Source organism: Pyrgilauda ruficollis, unplaced genomic scaffold, assembly GCF_017590135.1.
Source record: "Pyrgilauda ruficollis isolate IOZ18807 unplaced genomic scaffold, ASM1759013v1 scaffold3, whole genome shotgun sequence".
Taxonomy (NCBI): Eukaryota; Metazoa; Chordata; class Aves; order Passeriformes; family Passeridae; genus Pyrgilauda; species Pyrgilauda ruficollis.
Genome location: NW_024524377.1, coordinates 18,378,426 through 18,398,421, shown reverse-complemented (window position 1 = coordinate 18,398,421; position 19,996 = coordinate 18,378,426). Strand labels below are relative to the sequence as shown.

The 19,996-nt window shown below is 36.4% G+C and overlaps 1 protein-coding gene across 2 annotated transcripts in view; it reads left to right on the top strand.

The window, feature by feature from the left end:
* LOC121356549 (neurabin-1-like) overlaps positions 1–19,996 on the top strand; it is a 39,439-nt gene that overhangs the window by 14,897 nt on the left and 4,546 nt on the right. Inside the window, exons 5-17 of one of the 2 annotated variants that reach the window (XM_041473145.1) lie at positions 460–564; positions 744–864; positions 1,297–1,443; positions 3,157–3,210; positions 4,657–4,886; positions 6,536–6,632; positions 6,713–6,902; positions 7,727–7,878; positions 8,671–9,004; positions 10,049–10,133; positions 10,715–10,786; positions 11,274–11,469; positions 15,843–15,959. In XM_041473145.1, the coding sequence (XP_041329079.1) occupies positions 460–564; positions 744–864; positions 1,297–1,443; positions 3,157–3,210; positions 4,657–4,886; positions 6,536–6,632; positions 6,713–6,902; positions 7,727–7,878; positions 8,671–9,004; positions 10,049–10,133; positions 10,715–10,786; positions 11,274–11,469; positions 15,843–15,959 (1,900 nt within the window). The remainder of the gene's footprint in view (positions 1–459; positions 565–743; positions 865–1,296; positions 1,444–3,156; positions 3,211–4,656; positions 4,887–6,535; positions 6,633–6,712; positions 6,903–7,726; positions 7,879–8,670; positions 9,005–10,048; positions 10,134–10,714; positions 10,787–11,273; positions 11,470–15,842; positions 15,960–19,996) is intronic. The other variant, XM_041473147.1, reaches the window with a different exon arrangement.

The window sequence follows — 19,996 nt, the reverse complement described above, 5'->3', positions numbered from 1 at the left end:
ATGAGTAAAAGTACAAAAGCTGAATGCAGCTGAGTGATTATTACATTCCTGCTTTAACATAAAGCAGGAATGTAATAATTTATATTAAATTTTAAAAAATGATGTTTTTATTATAGGACATTTTTGCTAAGTAACTGTAGATCTGCTAACAGCACATATGAGAAATGTTCAAAATGAGCTCATGTGTAGAAGCACTGCAAAATCATGTTGACACTGCAGAACACCAGTCACTGTGTAAATAATACAAAAAACATCCAGTCAAATACTGGGTACATTTTAATTGGTGGTTTGCACAGTAACAAAGGATGAGGAGACTATTTTTAAGTAATGAATTTCAATGGAGTCAGAATTTATCATTGTAAATACTAGTGAGTTTTAAGTGATATTTGTCATGTCAAAAATGTTTCAAGCCAAAATACTATTGTTTACCTGATAGCTAAGCATTTATTTATTTTGCAGAATTCAAGTAAATGATCAGATTGTTGAGGTTGATGGCATAAGTCTAGTGGGAGTTACTCAGTTCTTTGCCGCCACTGTACTAAAGAACACCAAAGGCACCGTGAGGTATGTATGTTTTCTCTGAAATAATAGTTTCTTTTTGTCATTCTTCATTCATGGAGAATACAAAACCACAGTATGAAAATTTTACAAAGATCTTGTGGAAGGCAACAGTGTAACAAACTAATTTCTTAAGCATGTCTTAAATTTTTTTGCTGCAAGATAATTTGGTTTTTTTCCTGTAGGTTCCTGATTGGGAGAGAGAAGCCAGGGGCTGAGAGTGAAGTAGCCCGTCTCATTAGTGAGACCTTAGAGCAAGAGAGATGTCTGTACGAGCAGCACTATGTTCATGATGATACAGAGCAGGTAAAACATTGTTCATGCTCTGCTAATGGGGTAAATGGTGGGGTTTAATCAAACTGAAGCAAAAAAATGTATAACAGAGGCAACTTGTTAAAAGCAGGAAAATAAGCACTTCATGCACTACTGTTGTCAAGGCACATGGTTATTGCTTTATCACTAATCCAAATACACTTTTAACTGTCAATTGTGTGTGATAATTTTGTGCATGTCTTTCTTAGCTCTCTTTTGTGGAACTTTGATGAAGGTGTTTGCAAGTCTTCTTTAACACTTATCGTAGGTATAAGAAATTAAAAAGGAATAGTAACTAGTTAAGAAAAGTTTTGCAGCTGGTTGGATTTCTTGATTGTGTGCTTTGGTTATTGATACTAGCTTAATGCAAAAGTGTGTGTGTGTGTGTGTGTGTTACAGAATGTCATGATTTTCTCATTTTGTCAGGATGATGACTATGATGATGAGGAGGAGGATACATATGAGTCACATTTACATGGAAAATCTGTAGAAGTTTTTGATCTTCCTGAAAATGAAGATATTGGTTTACTACTGGATATGGATTCAGCGCAGTCTCTTCTTAAATTTAAAGAGGTGTTGTAGCAGTTTCTTAAATATTCTTTGCAGTGCACTGGGGAACATCTGAACCAATCTCTTTCATGTTCCCTCTCATTGCTTTGGGTTTTTTTTCCCAGTGCCACCAATAAATATCTCTGGTAAATGTCCATTGAAATGTAGGTCTTCTGTAATTTTTTGTATCCAGTTCCCCTATGCACATTTGCATTAAACAATCTTTTGATTTAAATTAAATTTAAAAAACCCTTGGAAACAGGTGGTAGAACCCAGCCCCAACTCTGTCCTTGTTGTCTGAGTATTGCATTAGACAGATAGGATGCTTCTCTTAGTTCTCTTCTGGCCCAGTAGAATGGCTTTAGCTGCAGAGAGCACGGGGGTTGTGCAAATATGCCTGTTTTGAATGGTCTCAAGTGTTGTTGTGAGATATTTTTCAGGAAGACAAGAAATACATATCTAATTTCTTGGTTTAGTCCCTGCAATCTTCTGAGAAATCTGTGTACATAAAAGCACTTGATTCTGTAGATAGGCATATTTTTGGCTTGGAGAGTATTTTTATGGTGTGTTTTTTGGAAGGAATGGATTTGTAAACGCAATAGGGCATTCCAGACTCTGAATCACAACTTAACATAATTGGAAATAGTATGGTTCTCTTTTCCCAGGGTTTTTATAAAGGAGCATATTTGCTTTATTCAGGGCTGTGGAATTTAGTCAGGGACTTAAATGGTACAGACTTTGGCATTTTGGAGTCCAGGCTTCTCTGGTAGATTTAAGTGCCTGTCATTTTCACTCTGGGAGGAGAAAAATATACTGCAAAGAAACTGTTTTATCAGATGCTATTTGCTGCTACATCAGCTTATTTTTGTCTTGGTATTGGATTGGTATTTTGCAGGTCCCCTACGTTTGTTCAATTGATAATGTTGCCAGTGTCATTGAGGAAGTAGAAATTGCAGGCTGCTGATCTCTAGAGAGCATTCACAATTTTCTAGGTTTGGAAGCATTGCAGCAAGCTGAAGCTTCTTAAGTGCTGTATTTACTTGGGATACAATTATAATCTCATGTAGAATCTCATTACTCATTACTGTGCTGTTACTAACATAATCTAAATGAAGAATAGTCATGGATTCACTAGTTTTAATTTGGGATTGGTGCAGTGTGCGTTGACAAAAAGAAAATCCCTGCAAGGTTACAGATGGAAAGCGAGATACAAGGAACAATTAATACTGTTAGAAAAAAATCTTTACACTTGGCTTAAGTGTAGTCTTTTTGATTTCTAATAATCCTATGAAGATTTGTGGTGTAAAAATACATGGCTTAATTTTAAAATAAAGCAAACACATTTATTTCTAAGTGCTGATTGTAAAAATTTTTAGTAGTGTTAAGTTTTTCCTTTATTCTGTGTCCCAGTTGTCATCCTAAGTGCATTGCTGCCGTTTCATTACCCTGGCATGTTGAAACCTTATCATAATATTTTCAGTTTAATGTATAGACAACAATGGGAGATTTTTAGGGTGGTTGTGTACTGGGGAACTTGTTTGAAGTTTGAGTAATTTTTAATTTTTTTTTAAATAAAAGCTCATGATGACTTGTCCTGTAATTGACAAGTAATTACATTGACTTTATGCCACTCTAACAGTGGTTTGCAGAAAAAGGGAATCATGGAGAAATACTTAAAATTAACATTTTCAAATGTAATTTTGTATGTGCTCATACAGTTCTTTTCATCTGTTCCAGCTACAGTTAAAACATGCAGTAACAATAGCTGAAGTGAATCAACTGAAGGAGAAAGTAAGTTTTCAAAGAATATAATCATTGGTAGGGTTTTTTGGTCGGGGGATTTGTTTTGTTTTTATGGCTACTGATTTCACCAGAAATAGGCTGAATGCAAAAGGCAGCAATCAGTTTATGCCTCAGGCACTCTCTGCTTTATGCTAGACAGACATGTCTAAGCTGAAGAGCTATGCTCAAATTAAAAATAAAATTAAAAATCAACCAAACAAATAAAGCCCCAAAAGTCACATTAAAAAACTAAAAAAAACCCCAAGTCTCCACTTTAAAATGAATGCTTCAGTATTACTGGTTACAGTAGCTGAGTACTGTGGACAGCTGTATGAAACAGCTCATAAACAAATATTAGAATATTGTCAGTGGATTGAACTTGTCTTATTTGAGAATGGATTTGGCCAGACAATGGTTTGTGGCTGTCTTTCTGTTACCAGAAAGTTATTTCTGTTATCCTCTTTCCCTCCTTAAATTTCTGACCTGGTCTAGGGAGAGAGTTTTTTCCAGTAGTTTGGTTTTTTGCTGAAGATTGGTTCAATGCCTCTGCTTATTCTGAGAAAGTGTTTCTTGTACTTTTTTGCTGCTTTTTCCACTGATGCAGATTTATACATGGCCTTTTTCTGAAAATACTGTGTGTGCGCGAGCATCTTCTTTTATTCATTGCCCTTCTGTGTTGCCTTGTTCAGAAATGCATATCCCAGGACAAGCTGCAGCACAGGTAGCAAGTGAAGACGGCATAGTGCTTCAGTTTGCAATAATTCTCAGTAGCAGTATCTATTGGGGTATTTCATGCACTCTGTAATTGTTGAGGCAAGGCAGACAAAGCTACTTACGAGAGTTCCGTTTCTGATTTCTGACAGTGCTCCTCCTCTTTCTAGTATTCTTGGTATGTGGCCCAACGGGCTTGCACAAAAGCTGTTGAAAACGTTGGTGTTAGTACAGCTTTCGACCCCGTTTTTAAATTCAAGGAATTCTTGGTCCTTCAAAATCCTTGTTCCGTTGGCAGGTGATCTTAACTGGCTTCAAAAGCAGTGATTTATTTCCTCAGTGGAAGTGGTGTCCCCAAAGAAGGAGGCATGGACAAACTAAGCTGTGTCTTGCCTGTCCACTCCTCCAAGGCCTGGAGAGCTTCACAGGTTAACGTTCCCATGTGTAATGTGTCTGCTGTCAAGCTGAAGGGGTGGCAGCCCTTTCCTTTACTGAGGGAATATTTGGTGGTTTTGTACATCAGCTCAAGAAAAGGAAACCCTGCACGTGCCATCATTGATTAGGAAGACCAGTGTCATATAAAGGTTGGAAGAGTTGATGTGATTACTTTAAAAGTTGTGTCCTGTTTTCATATTCCTGATAAGTATGTAATTATTAGCTATTCTCTACTTAAACAAGTATGAACAACTGGTTTTTATTTAGTCTTTTAGATTAGATTAATTGGTTAAGTATTAATCTTTTCAGTTAAAAGTTGTTGAAGCAGAAAAAAATGAATGGAAATTTAATCGAGCCCAACTACAGCAAAACTTGGATGAAAGCAAAGAGAAAATTAAGAAGTTAGAGACCTACTGGTTAGAGGCACAAAATTTATGCAAAACAGTAAATGAGCGTCTTAAAGAGACTCAAGAACAATGTGATGCCCTTGAAAAGAAATACAACAAGGCCAAGAAATTGCTTAAAGACTACCAACAAAAGTAAGTACCCCAAAATACCAGGTCTCTATTGCTTGTATGTTTTGTACAACTTGGGGAAAGCTGTCAGCAATACCTGGGGGAATAGAATTTGCTTAATATACTTTCTTTTCATTTATTAGAGTGCAGGGAAGAAGTGAGCTACAAATGCTGAATCATTCCATACCTTACATCACCAGCTTCTCTGAAAAGGTTCTCTGAAAGGTTCTCTGAAAATCTTGCTGCTGGTTTTGATTTATAGCTAAGGAAAAATTCTTTAATATTTCAATGACAACTTTTAAAAAACAACTTAGTTTAAAAGCTGTAATGCATCTATACTTTTTGGAAGGACTACTTGAAATTTGATTTGAGGAGTTAGGCAATACCATTTGTTCTTTGTGAAAAACCTTGGCTGACTTCAGTGTTCCAGATAGGGTAGACAACAAAGGATATCTCATAATAGCCAGATATATGTGATTTAGTCTGAGTTAGTTGTGTCTTATAGGAGGAGTACAAAGAATTTTCAGAGAATTTGAAAGTTTGGGGATGTGTATCTAGCCCACTAAAATGGCAACATGTTGGGTTTTTTAGTAGAAGGTAATACTGTTTATTAGATACACCTGTGGGGGACTCCAGCACTGTTATGTGGTAGTGTCTAATTGTTCTATGATCTTCCCTCTTAGCTAAAGAAGAGGTAAAAAAAATTGCAAAATATTTGTAGATGTGTCCTGATAATACAGAACACAACTGTTGCTTTTGGTAGTTGCTGTTATACTCTTGTATAATATTCTTGTTCCCAATTTCTCCAGTTGCTACTTACTTTTAAAGGCAATTTATTATGAATCTTTTGCTCTGTAGTCCACATCCAGAAATGTTACTTTTCACAGTACGTTTTTGTGCTGTTTGGTGAGCTTTTTAAAGGTCTCCTTTCCCCTCTCCTCCCAAGCTTATCCACATGGAAGTTCAAAAGTACGTGAAGATGACTGCTAACATGCTACTTTCCATTCCCTCGCTGTTCAGCAAATTCCCATTACTCGTTTGATTGTCCCTGAAGCTTTTGCATTCGTTGTAGATGTTTTATGCTTATTTTCTGGTTTTGTATGTCATTCCATATGACACAGGCAAAAACAGCTTTTATTTTTGTTTCCTTCTTGTAGTCGTTGTTTCTTCTTTGTAAAACCCAGCCATTGCAATTGCTGTAGGATGAACTAAGTAGAAACTTGAAATGCAATTTAATTACCAACAAATAATTTTGCCATAGCTTTTGGAAAGAAAACATACTGTGTGTGCATGTATCTTTGTGGAAGAGAGTAAGATGCAATGATTGGAGTCGTGCATGTATTTCAGGCTTAAATGCATATGCAGCTTGCCACTTTTAAAATGAGAGATGGTTGTAACTTTGCAGAAAAAGTACCACACATCCTTTTTCTGCCCAGAGTAGATCACAGTCATCTGTACTTTCTTTTCAAGACAGTAGAAACATACAAATAAATATGTCATTTTATGACATTATAAGATTAATGAATCAGTTATACCTTACAGACTGATTTTTGTCACCATTCACTAATGGAATGCTTTTTAGTAAATGCAGTTGTGCATATTTCTATTAAACATATTTTTCTGCATTTCTGTGTATTACTATTTCATAGACATGTATATATTTCTTTTACCAGAGAAATAGAATTTATGAAGAAAGAAGAAGATCATTCGAAGCTACTTGAAGAGAGAGACCAGAAATATGCAGAACAGCTGCAAATATATCAGGAAAAAGTAAAGCAGTATTATATTTTGAAATAAACTTCTGCATTCTTGGAGACTTGTATCTCACTTCTGAATTTTAATTCTTGCAGATTTCAGAGCTTGAAAATAAATTGAAAGCATATGAGAAAATGCCTTATGTATTTGAGGGTGGCAGTTTATTGGAAGATGGCTGTCAAAGTCCAGGCCAATCTAACGAACAGTCAAAGGTAAAAGAAGACAATGAAAAAGAAACCAAATCAATAGAAGAAAGAATAAATTCTTTAGACATGCTGATTTCTGGTAAGTAGACTGTAGTGTTTTTTTATTTGCAATTAAGGAAAATTAGGAGCATAGTGGTTTGTATGTATAGTGGTTTTTTGTTGTTAAGAGAAGAGAAGTGAAGTGTTTGCTGTTTTGTACTAACTGGGTAAATGTTTTAGCTGAGTCAGTGTGGATGCTTGAGTTTAGGTTTCCCCAACATTTTCAGTATAGTTGTAATGTGTTTCTTAAGTGTTGTGGGAAAGAGGAGATGGATGGAGAGACAACTATTTTAACTGTTCTTCAGATTCTCTGTTGGTGAAACTAACAGTCGAAATAAAACACTGAGATACGTCAGTTTATCCCATTTGTTTCAAGCTGTAATTTACAGTAAACTTGCTATGATTTTTTTGTCCTGTAATTTTATGCACAGAATGTTATGAAATATCAGATTTAGGTTCAAATGAGAATGAAATTTTTAAAATATTTGGTAAATTCTTACTTTGTAAAGAGTTTCTGTCCTAGAGAATGATGTTAGGAAATCGCATCTGGGGCACAAATTTTCATCTATTTGAGAACAGAATTAAGTTTTCAATCCATAAGACAATTATATTCTGTTGGATTTTATTATTTTTAATTGAAGAAGTTAGGTAAAAGTATATTTCAAATTAAATAGAAATTGCTATTGCAATGTGTAAAATAGTGCAGTATAATATAAAAGTATTTTCATACAGCAATGGTTAACAAGTAGAATAATTCTGACTTAGATTCTGAATATTTTTCTGGGCAGTGGGTTGGTGAACTTGCCTACCAGTTTTTGCTGGGTTTTTTGTTTACTTTTTTTAAAATGTATGTTTTTGTTGCAGATTTTGATGCTTTTGTTGGGGATACTCCCAGGTTAGACACCAGTGCCCACAAAGCAAAAGCTCAGCTTGCTTTGAAAGTAAAACGCCAGCCACCTTCTCGATCAAAGCTGAAAGAATCTCTTGGGGGTGGACAACAGACTGCAAATCTGCAGGTACTGATACTGGTACTGACACTGATAATCACGTGTTGAGTTTTATGTGCATTTGCAATTGTAAGTGTTCTCCATGCTTCATTCAGGCTGTGCCAAAGTATCCTAGTTTTATGCTGCATCAAATGAAAAACCTTTTAGGGTTCATGACATACATTAACTCTGGCATGTATTTGTGGCACAGTTAATTTGAAGTTAGCAAAGAACTATGTGAGCTTGTTCTGTGCTACTTCTGCTTGCTGAAAGATTTTGATACGGTGATATGTTGTGAAATATACTAATTTATCTTGTTATGCCTTCGTCTGGAACAAGTTACCAAATTTCTTCAAAAACTAAAGAATTCTGAAATGCTTCATTATTCCATAAGTCATCATTTGAGTTCACAAGAAGTGTGCCGGTAAAATGTTCTCATGTTTCTGGAAAACAACTGAAGCATTGAGGTATAGATAGTCAATATGTGACAGAGCCTGTCATAGAAGGAGGACGCTGAACTAATTCAGTGAGGCTGAAAACTGGCTGCATTGAATTGGAATGGCTAACATGTACCAGAACATTTCTGATTTGGCTAGAAAAAGTTTACTTGGGACGTGCAGAAAGGTGTGTATAGAGGTGGGTAACAGCCTGTAAAATCATGTGATTTCATGTGATTCAGATAGTATCCACAAGTATGTAAGTTCAGAAAATTTCCTGAACTGAGGAAATTTGCTTAGCACATCCTTCCACCCTGGTAAAAGAACAGACAATAAATGTGTATATGTCATGTTTATCAAAAAGTAACTTTTAAATTTATTGAAGGATGAAGATTCAGAAGACCATGTTCTCAGCAGAGAATCTTCTAGTATGTACCTAACTAAGACCTTAGAAACAAGTGAAAAATTACCTCTCCCATGCCTGGATGACACAGATCAAAAGAGTGAAAAGCCTGAGAAAAGAGAAAGCACAGAAAGTCCTCTAGAGTCAAGTCCTTCTGCTTCCACACACTCTTCTCCAGTACACAAACCAAACAATGAAAATAGCACAATCACCACTCATTCACCTCCTCCTGAAGGGATGACTCCAAATTCCCCTCAAGGGTATCTCAAGAATGTTAAGCAAAGAGAAGCAAAAGGGAAAGGGAAAGAAGCCAAGGGTAAGACTTAAGGGTTTATTATTATTTTAATTCTTCAGGATTGAAGTTTTACAAATTTTAGATGTAATTAGTAAAGGTCCTAACATATTTTTGCAAAACACTAGCCTCATAAGTGGCAATGTGTTGGAGAGTAAGTCTGACGGATTTCCTGATTCCCAGAAAAATTCATTGTTGGCTTTGTGCTTCCAGACAGTATGCAGTGTTTAAACAAGATACAGATTCTGAGAATTGTGGGAATCACCACATTACTCATCATGCCCTCTTAGGATATTTGTCATAGAAGAAGGTTAAAGGTATTATAATCAGCCTAGTCACTACTAGTCATTATTTGATAGGAAACGTTGGCACTTTTCTTATGAATAATTGAAAAAGGGATCTAATATAATCTTTTCAATGTTTGATATTTTCTGTAATCAGCTAGTACAAAGGTATAAAGACAGATGACTTGCTGTCTTTGCCCTACAGCTCAGACAAAACCATTCTTTTAATAGCCCGAAACAGGATTTGTTTTATACTGTCCTTTTTTTGTATGTGTCTATAAAGACTCAAACAAAAATACTCTAAAACAAACCTCACTTATTAAGACACATACCTAATACGTCTGTGATTTTGCTTTCTTTTCTACATTTTTTTTGTGATGGCAGAATCATTGTAAACTTCTTTTTTGTAAACGGGCTGTGGAACTGCTAATTAATGTTTGTAATTCATTAGAGAAGAATACTGTGGTAGTTTTTACCTTTCTGTAGACTGTATAGAATTACTCTTTATCAAAAGGAATATTTTTGAGTAGTTGTCAGCAACTGTTATGTCCCCATTTTAAAATGGCCTGGTCCAGACAGAATGATGGAAAGATGCCACAGAAAATAACTTAGGCTGGCTGATATGGCTGTAGTATTTTCAGTTATTATCTGTGTGCAGGAATGGGAGTTTTAACACTGTCACCCAGGTCTTAGTATCTGACTTACAAGAATCATCATTAGTAGCTGAAAATTGCAGGTCTTTTTACAACAACATTTTTATTTTTCACCTCTCTATGAAAAACAGAAGAAAGGAAAAATGAAGACAAGACAGCAGAAACAAATGAAGGAATTCCATCAGGGAAGTCCAAAAGGAGATTTCCAGATTTTGGGTAGGATTTTACATGTGTTCCTTTGAAAATAAATGTTGTTCTGTGTTATTTTTGAGAATATTATGTTCTCTTAAATAAAACAATGTTGAGGAGTGCAGTAATGCTACTGCATAACACCTTTGAAGATGGGGTAAAGCTTGTTGAAGCCAGCTAACATTAAAGATTTAGGCTGGTACTGCAATAAATGCATCATAGTGTATAAGTTAAAAATCAGCTGATTTCACACACTGATAAAGTAGTTAGTGACTTTGCTCAAGTTGCTGTGCATTGCTTCGGAGCATTAATGTAGCAGTAAAACTGAGGTTTTCTTTCTGATTGTATCCACTATATTCTAGGCTTCTGTAGGCATTTTCTGTATTTATTTTGGTTATCTGTGTCTTTTGAAAGGGTACTGTAATGATTCTTAAATAGAATATGAGTGCCAGAACTTTTTAAATTGCATGCATAATCTGCAAAATTATGCTTTATGTAACAATTTAAATGTGGCTTTTTATGACTGTTGAAGTCAGTATGAAAACTAACTTGCTGATTTAAAGAAATGTAAATGTAAGTGCTTTATGAAATCTGTTTTTTCACTTCAGTGGATTGCGGAAATCTGGGGGCAAGGGTAAGAAGCAAGAAAAAGAAAATCTAAGAGGTTCTCTGGATAGCAGGTAGTTCTTTTGTTAGTTTATACATACATGCTGCATTTCTAAAATTTGTAACATAAGTATTTCTTTGAAACTGTCATTAATGTTTGATCTTAAAGTACATTCTGGTATAACAGTGCCAAAATTCTGTGAAGATTTAATGATAGAGATGAGCTTCTAATCTCACAGAAGAGAGTAGAGGAGACAACCTTAAAACTGTATTTTGTTTAGGAAGATGAATGTTGAGTAAATTAAGTTAGCCATTACTTGAAATTATTAAATTGTGTGAAATACTGCAAAAAATTGTGTTGTTATATAACTCATTATTTTGCATGGATATTTAAATACAAATATCAGTTTTAATTTCAAGTATAAGTTGTGCTGTGAAACTGGTAAAAATAAGTGGTGTGTTTTGTGTTTGTTCTTGTTTTTAACGGGGTGGTTGTGTAGAGGGATTGGATGCCGTTTTTTGTTGTGGTTATTTAAACAGAATTTCATCTGTTTATTTTAGAGGTTCCCGAGAACTTTTGGATGACTCTGGCAACAATCTTTCTGCATCAGATTCAGATTCCCCTGTTCCTACTTGCATGCCTTTCTCTTGGTTTGGAGACAGCCACAAAGAGCCTCAGGTTTCAAGTAGCAGTCTGCAGGTTACTCAGAGTGGGCAGGATGGTTGTGAGCATGGTCAAGACAAGAACAGAAGCAAGGTAAAGATGACTAATTTGTGCTTTGAATGTTTAAGTGTTGCATTTTGGTGAAGTAAAAATATCAGTGATTAGTGTGTGGAAGCCTAATGACTTTGTCCTTGACCATATCACCTCTTACAAACATTGCTGGAGAAGTTTGAGATACTACAGCTCTTACAAGCAGGAATTGAGTGTTCCCGTTCCCTCCTTCAGTTGAAACATCAGTAGAGGATATTCAGGCTGAAGTAGCATCTAAGGAAGAATCACAGGGCATGCTTTTTCACTGGTTGGTCATGCTCAAAGTAATGCTAGTTTCAGAAAAGCATAGTTTTAAAGGTCTAATCTGTTTTCTAAACTAGTTCATGGAGGAATTGTGCATAAGCAGAGGTCAGCTGTCCAAACAGTTGGCCAGTCAGTTCTTACTGTACTGGAATGTAGGGTTGGAGTACCAGACAGGTGGAGGAAGAGAGTATCCTAATTTTCATTAACAAATATAGTATTAAAAGCCAAGAAACACATCTGTAGAACATTTTCTTCCAGGCTTCTGAGTAGCTTATAATCTAATGATTTAGAGCCTTTTAACCAGATCTTGCAAGTGAGCTACGCAGTTCAGTCTATAACCATAGTTACCATCTTAACAGTTTAAACTATTTGAAAGACAGTTTTAGAAACTAAAAGGTGTAATGTGTGTGCTGTCTGAATATTTGGTAAAACCTTTTTCAATTTAACATTGTTCCCAGCAATTTTACGGACTGTATTCTTGTTTCCTTGGATTATGTCAAGTTGAAAATTACAGTTATTTGAGTAAGGGGTTTATTCTTGAGTTTCACACTTTTTCTTCTCATTGGATTGCTAAAATACCCTTTCGTGTTTTGCTTTTCTTCTGTGCTGTTAGAAAGAAATTAATTTTATATCTGGAAGAGAAACTTGTCCAGTTGTGGTCCATGAAGTCGTTGATATTTTGCAGAGATTGCAGATAACAAGTTTGCTTTCCATGTTTCCAGATGGCGATTGCACTAAAACGCTGTTGTAATACCTTTTTTAAAATACTTTGTTTCACTAGTGTAAATCTACAGTCCCTGTGATAGTTGTAAATTGTCTGCATACATAGTTTTTAAAAAGTATGGTTTTAGAACCATACAATCTTTATTATAACACAGGAACTTAATAAGAGTAGGAATTGTTTAATCTCTGAGGTAGAACGGCACTGCACAAAATGCTGCCCAGTGTGCATCAGTCTCATGTATTTACAGCTCCTGCATTGGTTCCTTCTCTTGGAGCCTGCAAGAGCTTTTGGCCGACATCTTGGCCAAAAGATGTTTCTGTAAATAACCTAATGACTTGGAAGGTATATGCATATTCTTGGATGCAATTTTTGATTAAATAGGAATGTGTGGTTGGTCTCTTAATAGGCTGTAGTTGGTCTCCTAATAGGCTGTAGCAGAGCTATGGAGAGGTGTTTCCTGTGCAGATAAGCAATCATTGACTTTGTCTTTCAAAGTCATTGATTCAGAGGAACCTGTTGGTCCCCTCTTCATTGCTCCTTTCTATCTGATTTGAATAAGTTGTCTAAGCATAGTAAAAGTCCCACTACTGCATTTCTACTATAAGCACCCATAATGTGCTTGAGCAGCTCTTAAAGTTTTCATATACCTACCATATACACCTGCTTTTGGCAATCAAAAAGTTACAGATGTTACCAGATTGAATGCTCTCTTCCTTTCTACATTGTTCTGAAGTAATAGTCTTCTCTTCTTACTGGACTATACTTCCCAAGACGATTACTGCATCAGCCTTCCAGCTGGTTTCTTGCCTACTGGTTTGGGGTTTTTTGTTTCCTTCTCATGCTCCAGTATGTAATTGTTGTTTGCTGCTCTCTTCCTTAGTTCCAGTTCCAAACCAGCAGCTGGAAGATTATGCAAGTCTCCAGCTATATTCCTGCTTTGTAAAATGGTAGAAAGCTGATGCCACTGAAGAACAGATTCTCATACATTCATTAATCATAAAATTATACTTTTCCTCTCCAAAGTCAGGCTGTTTTCACTTTGCAGCATTTGGGGTCTTTTTGTAAACATGGTGATGTGACAGTGGTTGCTGCTTCAAATGAATGACTAATTGTTGTGGATCTGAACTTAGGGTTGATAATTACATATGTACAGTAACAAGGCTTTGGCTTTTTTTGCTGTGAAAGGACATTAAAACTAACAAATAAATGTGCTTGACCACTCAGAAGTGAGGCTTGTTACTAAAACAATATAAAAGCAAGGGACAAAGTCATCTTCCCAGAATTCAAGGAAAGAATACTCCTTTTTGTTGATATTAACTCAAAATTTATAAATAAATATATCATAAATATAGCAATAGCATTTATTCCTTTTATATTTGTAGTATCCCATGTGATCATGTGACAGCATTTCTTAAAAAGGAGGTAAAAGTAGAAAGCCTAAAATAAGAACTTTGTCATGTAAAAAATCTCTGTGGAACCAAGTCCCTTGCATTGTGTATAATTTATGTACTTGTGTTTTAGCACTGATGATGCAAGGAATATAATTATATTCCTTATTACCTGGTTTCTAGTTTTACAAAGTTTGCCTCTGAAAGTTAGTACACTTGAAATGTTTTTATTTTCTTAAGATGGTTCTGAAGTTAGTTTTAAACTTACAGTTTGACAAAGTAGTGAGTCAACTTCTTGATCCTTGTGAAAACAAGAAACACAGGAACTAAAATCCTGTGTGCTTGCAGGCAGTTCTTAAATTAGTCCCTTGGTGTAAATCTGTCCCATTCTCTGATACAATACACACGCATACAGAGTGTTTATACTCATTGTTTTTCCAGAATACTACTTAGCTTCTGTAAGCGTGTGTGGAGTCTTTCATTTTCAGTGCAAGGAAGAACAGTGTGGTATAAACTATACCCTAGTACTTTAAATGGTAGGAAGCATACCTATAAAACCTTTTCTGTCCAAATTCTATGCTATTCAAGAGTCAAAAATCTTTGCAACTGGCTCTAAAGGCCTAAAAGGAAATTACTCCTGTAAACTGATTAGGAGCAGGGGGAGGAGAAAACATTACAGCTAGTGCTCAGATGCTTTACTTTTGGCTATGTTTTTATTATTGTATCTTTTAGTTTCGTTTGTCTGAGTTGTTCTTGATTTTCTCTGTAAAGGTAGAAAGAGTGAACTTGAGGGTATGGCTCAGCCAGTGGGTATGGCTAAAGAAAAGCTCTTAAATAGATTTTCAGCTTGGGTTGAAGTTAATTTGAGAATAGGTTGATGGACAAAGTATTCAGCTGCTTCTGGTAATAATTTTTACATCTGAAAGACTGAAGAAGACCCTAAAATTTAATGTAATTAATAAAATAATCTACATGGTAAATAGAACACAATTTCTCAGTCAAGAAAAGTACTACACGGAGGTAGCAAGAAAATTCAAGTTGTGGGGGATTTATGTTTGTTGTGTTGTGGTGGTGGCAGCTTTTTTCTTGAGCTTTGGTGTGGTGTTTTTTAGACTGAAAATGTATATCAGTAATTTAGAGTATAAGGGAGTGCACTTACCAAACAAAAATAGAATAATCCGGAAAACTGAGAGTTCAAGTGCAATTGAAATCAGAACACAAATACAGAAGTGCTACATGAAGGTTACTGCAAAAATGTGGTTCTCTTATATAAGCATAACTAACTGAAGAAAAGTATCCTTAAGATCAGCTTAATTTAGAATCTCAGGTTATTTATGCACATAGGGATGTAGTATGGCATCCTTACAAAGTGTAATGAGGTGATTAGAGACTTAGAGAACATTAGAGAAAATATTGGTAAATAATTAATTACTGTTTGTAGGCACAAAGAGTAGTGCTGAAACAAATTTTTAGAAAGGGAAAAGTAGGAGCCATGTTTTTGGCAGATTTATTTTTCACTCACTAAAGCAAAATATTTTCAAGGTCGCAATCTGAGTTGGAAATTGAGGGAATCAACAGACGCTACCTTCTGAAACACATTCATAGTGTTTGTGGAGGTTTCAGTTTAATGAAAGTTCATCATGAATAAGTCCAACAAATGCATTTTAAATTGCTTCTCCCACAGTGGGGTATGCCTGCTGAAAAAGTATCTGATGCACTTCCTTGTGTATTCTAACACCATTTCAGGTTATGACCGATTCTCTGCATAAGTTGCTCTTATTTGGGATATTGCTTTAAATTTGTTACTGCTTTTCTGAATTCAGAAGTTTAACCAAAAAAAAGTCAAATGCTTGATACAGTTAGTACATTTCATACGTGTTCTAAAGGTAACTGAGTCATACTAATTTTTTTAACCAAAAATCAGAATTACTAGAATGTCACCTAATGACCTGCTTTTCCAAGCAGTGAGTTAATAAAACATTATTTCCACTTGTTTGCAGAGTAGAATTGTCATAGATGATACATACCATAGCAAGCCAAGTTGTGAACTTTCAGGGTTAGTGACAGAACCAAATCTGTCAGGTCGTTCACACACTTTAACCTTCTCTTCAAATGAGGTGAGTTTCAAAGTGTGTATATGTGTGTTGTTGATGTTGTTGTTCACACTACAGCATGTTTAATAGAAACAGATGTGTGTGATGTGAAACTAGATGCTGTTCCATATTTGAATGTTGAAGAGCACTGTAAAGAAGTTGTTAAATGAGCTAAGGACATGCACTAGTGGATGACACATCCTGTGTGCTCTGATCCTAGTTGTACCATAAAAATCTGAATGAACTCACTGATCAAATCAAAGTTTTTAGTTTTAAATATAACGCTGTTCTGTTCCACTAATTTAAAGCAACTTCCTGGATGAATGAAAGCTGCAAGATTTTTGACCTTGCCTTCACATCTTGTGCAGGTTTGTTTTATGGTAAAATTTCATACCTGAAAGTGTGTTCATTCCCCTGGAGACCTAATTCCTTTGGCTACAGCTGAAACCCAAAGTCCACACTTTGGTAGCATTCTGAGATCCTGTCTCATTTGATGTTTGACTGATGGACATCTTAATAAATTAAATCCCTTAGTTTAGGAAAACTCATTAAAAACAGAACATCGTTATCTTATGTAAAATGAATTTTTTCAAGAGGGCTTGCCAGACTGGTAGTTCATGAATGTGATGGGATTTTTATCATCTGTCTTAAGTCAGTCATCAGTGAAAATCCTATAATATCCCAGTAATATGTAGAAACTCAGCCCAGTCTTACAGACAATGTTATAAATTCCCTGACATAACAATCTGAGGTATCATAAATCAAATAACTAGTTTACAGGTTGTAGTATTGGATTACGTTTTTGCAGGGCTTTTTTGGAGATAACAGTCTTAGGTCTAATGAAAACCAAAGGAACTCCAGTTAATAATCTATCTTTGCAAGTTCTCATTGCAGTTTTTTGAATGGAATATGTGTTTCTAATACTTTCAAGGAGTATAAATTGTAAGGTTTTATGAAAGATATCTTCTCGAGTTTTGTTTTTTGTTTTTTGTTTTCTCGAGTTTCTTTAATCAGTATTACAAACTTTCAGTAATCTTTGGATACTAAAACTAAAATGAAAGCAGTTTATTACTAATTTTCAATGTGTAAAGTGATGATTTAAGCCTCTTTTTGTTATAGATGAGTTCCAGTGTTCTGTCTAGTTCATATGTTGCTTATTGTCCTGCTTTTGCATGACCAGTGAAAGCTGTTTGTATCTTTTCAATAATTACATTGAGTATCAAGGATCTACTCTGAGGAAAACAAGGAACAAACTCTGAACTGTTTCCTCATTTGGAAAGCAGTATGTGTGAAGAAAAATACATAGTTCTATTCTTAGGGGTTTTTTAAAGTTTGTAGTCTAGGTCTGGGAAAAGTAATCAATCTTACAGCAGTTTAGGGTATTTCAGATCACAGAATTGATGAGGTTGGAAAAGACCTCCAAGATCATCAAGTCCAGCCTATGACTGGACACCACCTTGAACACCACCTTGTCAACTGGACCATGGCACTGAGTGCCATGTTCAGTCTTTTCCTTAAACACCTCCAGGGACAGTGACTCCACCACCTCCCTGGGCAGTCCATTCCAATGTTTTATCAGCCTTTCTGTGAAGAAATTCTTCCTGATGTTCAACCTGAATCTTACCTGGCTAGCTGAAGACTATGTCCTCTTGTCACTGGGTGCCTGGGAGAAGAGCCTGCCCCCCACCTGGCTACACCCTCCTTCCAGCGAGCTGTAGAGAGTGATAAGGTCCCCTTGAGTATCCTCCAGGCTAAACAGCTCCAGCTCCCTCAGCTGCTCCTCATGGGATTTGTGCTCCACAACCGTCACCAGCTTCGCTGCTTTTCTCTGGACCTGTTCCAGCACTTCAATGTCCTTTCTGAACTGAGGGGCCCAGAACTGGACACAGCACCTGAGGTGTGACCTCACCAGTGCCCAGTACATGACAATCACTGTCCTGGTCCATCTGGCCACACTGTTTCTGATACAGGCTGGGATGCCATTGGCTTTCTTGGCCACTTGGCCACACACTGGCTCATGTTCAGCTGCTGTCTACCAGCACTCCCCAGCCCTTTCCCACCGGGCCACTTTCCAGCCACTCTGCCCCCAGCCTGTAGCACTGCATGGGGTTGTTTTGGCCAGTTTGTAGGACACTGCACTTGGTCATGTTGAACCTCATGCTTTTTGTCTGGCCCATCGATCCAGCCTGTCCAGGTCCCTCCACAGACTTTCCTGCCCTCCAACAGATCGACACTGTCACCTAACTTGGTGTTGTCCACGAATTTACTCAGGGTGCACTCAATCCCTTCATTCAAATCACCAATAAAGATACTGAACAGGATGCTTAAATTAAGCTTTTACTAATTTCTGCCTGATGGTTGTTGTCCAGACGGGTTCATAAGTATGCAGCAGGAGTCGTGCTAGCCAGTGTAACTCCAGCTTTCAGAGGAGTGGGCTATTGCACGTTGCCTTATAAGTCCTGGAGTTGTTGGGAAACTGGAGATGGAAACACCTCTTAGACACCTAGCTAGGGGCAGCGCTGAGGAGTCTGCCTCTGCTGGACAGGTGCTCACAGGCAGTTTGGGCACATGACTGCCTGGTGGGAGTTCAGGTGTTAGTAGCCAGCTGGTTAGATCAGAGGCACTTCACTCACAGACGGTTAGCAAGCTAGCTAGGTAATCCTTTGCTAATGTCCCTAGTATGTTAAATGGTGTGATGGCAGTGGTGTTCTCTTGGGCTTTATATTTTTATCTCTAGAGCCTTTATTTGCTTTCTAGGTCACATGCATTTTTATGCAGTCACATGCATTTTTATGCAGAAGCACATGGCTTTCTCATGCTTCCACACATTAGAAGTAGTTTTAGTTCTGCTTTCTGAATTTGCAGCTGATCTCTTTCTTGTGTGTAGTGGCTGTTTTGAAGACTCTTAACTTCGGTGCACAAACACAGCTTGGCATGTTCCTTCTGTCTCTGAATGGACATTTGAGAAAAAAAATGATGCAGAGGTATTATTTAATGACCAATAATCCTTACTCAAAAACTGGTGTTTTTCATCTTATTCTTCTACAGTTTTCACTTTCCTGTATTCTGCAAAAGTCACAGGTGCTTTCCCTAGTGTAGTAGTGAAAAATTCAAATTTTATAGTATTAAATGTCTGTGAGGAGATGATGTCTGTGTTTTAACATAGATTCAGATGTTGCTACAACTTCTGGTTTTAGGATTCTGTCTTGTGAAATAGAAGGAGTTTGTTAGCAATTGATGATGCTGAAGCTGCAATTTGTAGCTAAGCCTGGAGACTCCTCCATAGTGCAGTCTGTTAGATGCTCTAATCTGTGCTGCTTGGACAGACTGGTTTAGAGAGCCCTCAAGATTCCGTCAGGGGACAGCAATTCTCTGACAAAATGAAAGAATCGGAATCCCTTTCTTTCTTTGACAAGAATACATCTTCAGGTACTTACAATCTGAAATTACAGAAGGGGAGTTCTTGCATGGCTTGCACAGATTCAGCAAATCTAGAGTGAGTTCTAACTGGAATAAAACACTTCACACATTTTTTCATATAAAGGAGATATATAGATACACAAACCCCCCCAACCTCAAATGATAAAAGTACATACATATATTAAAAAATATATATAATTAAATATATTTTAGTATTTCTTGTGGCTGATAGACGACACCTGAGATACAGGTCCAACTTAAAATGCAAAGTGTTTCCCCTTTTTTGTGTACTATTCATGAACACTTGCCAGTATGAGACAAAGTTGCCAATATATTTTTTTATTGCAATATCAGATTGGGGAGTACTGTTGTGTACAATTATGTAAAATAAATGTGCATTTTTAAATTCACCTGGTAATTTATCCAACTAATCTTCTCTGTACAAAGCATCTCAAGCTTGATAGCTTGGATAGAAGATTCAGTGCTCCAGTTGTCTTGATACAGATGCTGTACAGAGCACTTCAAGCCAATCCTCTTCTAGAGCCCTTTGCTGTTATTTTATGCAAATTGCTATTCTTCTTTTGCACATCAGTAAGGCAGATGTGTTTGCACTTGTTACATCTACATAAGCATTTTGATTC